At 38.7% G+C, this 1,357-nt stretch overlaps 1 protein-coding gene across 1 annotated transcript in view; it reads left to right on the top strand.

The window, feature by feature from the left end:
• GDPD1 (glycerophosphodiester phosphodiesterase domain containing 1) overlaps window positions 1–1,357 on the top strand; it is an 82,616-nt gene that overhangs the window by 35,930 nt on the left and 45,329 nt on the right. The window contains exon 2 of the mRNA XM_011979256.1: window positions 836–971. Coding sequence (XP_011834646.1) covers window positions 836–971 — 136 coding nt within the window. The remainder of the gene's footprint in view (window positions 1–835; window positions 972–1,357) is intronic.

The raw sequence follows: 1,357 nt of genomic DNA, 5'->3' as shown, positions 1-1,357 counted from the left end.
ATGGGATTTCACCCTGTTGGCCAGGCAAGTCTCAAAACTCCTGACCTCAGGTGATCCGCTGGCCTTGGCCTCCCAAAGTGTTGGGATTACAGGTGTAAGCCACTGCGCCTGGCCAATTTGGATGCTTTTATTAATTTTTTCTTGCCTAATTGCTAGAGCTTTCAATACTATGTTAAATCAAAGTAATAAAAGTGACCAGGTGCAGTGGCTCATGCTTTTAAACCTAGCACTTTGGGAGGCTGCAGCAGGAGGATCACATGAGCCCAATAAAAAATTAGCTGGGCACAGTGGCATCCATTTGTAGTTCCAGCTACTCAGTAGGCTGAGACAGGAGGATCACTTAAGCCCAGGAGTTTGAGGATGCAATGAGCCAAGATCATGCCATTGCACTCCAGCCTGGGCAACAGAGCAAGACTCTGTCTCAAAAAAATTAAATAAATAAAAATAAAAGCAAGCGTCCTTGTCTTGTTATTTAATCCTTTCATTTTATAGAAGTGAAAATGTAGTCCCTGAGAGAAGAATTTACTTGCCCAAAGTTATGCAAGTTCACAGCAAAGCAGGAGTTAATATCAAATCTCTTAACTTCAGATTCAGTATTCTATTATATTCAGTTGAAGAATTAAGGATAACTGGTTATGGAAAGGAGGCAACATGATTATTTTATTCTCAATTCACTTAGAATATTTTCATGTGAATAAGTCATACTAGGTGATGGTATTGAGATATTTTAATATTATGGGATTTTGGATTTGTAACTCTGAATTGTTAGATCTGATGTGTGTAACCTAAATGTATACTTAAGTGTCAGAATATCATTCTTCTTTTATTTCTTCAGTGCGGTTAAAATCGGAACTGATATGCTAGAATTGGACTGCCATATCACAAAAGATGAACAAGTTGTAGTGTCACATGATGAGAATCTAAAGAGAGCAACTGGGGTCAATGTAAACATCTCTGATCTCAAATACTGTGTAAGTAAAAATGCATGATAAACTAATAGCTAATAGGTGTCCCGGCCTGTAATATTTTTTAAAAAAATAGTGAATATCAGATATTGCTTCAGTAAAAAACTTCTAATATTATTTAAATACTGATTAAATACTAAATGTCAAAGGAAATTTTTAAAAACTATTTTGAGGCCAAGTGTGCTGGCTCATGCCTGTAATTCCAGCAGTTTGGGAGGCTGAGGTGGGAGGATTGTTTGAGGCCAGGAGTTTGAGATCAGGCTAGGCAACATAGCAAGACTCCATCTTTATTAAAATATAGGAAAATTGGCTGGACACGGTGGCTCACGCCTGTAATCCCAGCACTTTGGGAGGCCAAGGCGGGTGGGTCACCCAAGGTCAGGAGTTCGAGA

The sequence above is a fragment of the Mandrillus leucophaeus genome, unplaced genomic scaffold (assembly GCF_000951045.1).
Source record: "Mandrillus leucophaeus isolate KB7577 unplaced genomic scaffold, Mleu.le_1.0 Scaffold20, whole genome shotgun sequence".
In the NCBI taxonomy this organism is placed as follows: Eukaryota; Metazoa; Chordata; class Mammalia; order Primates; family Cercopithecidae; genus Mandrillus; species Mandrillus leucophaeus.
This window is presented reverse-complemented; position numbering and strand designations above follow the sequence as displayed.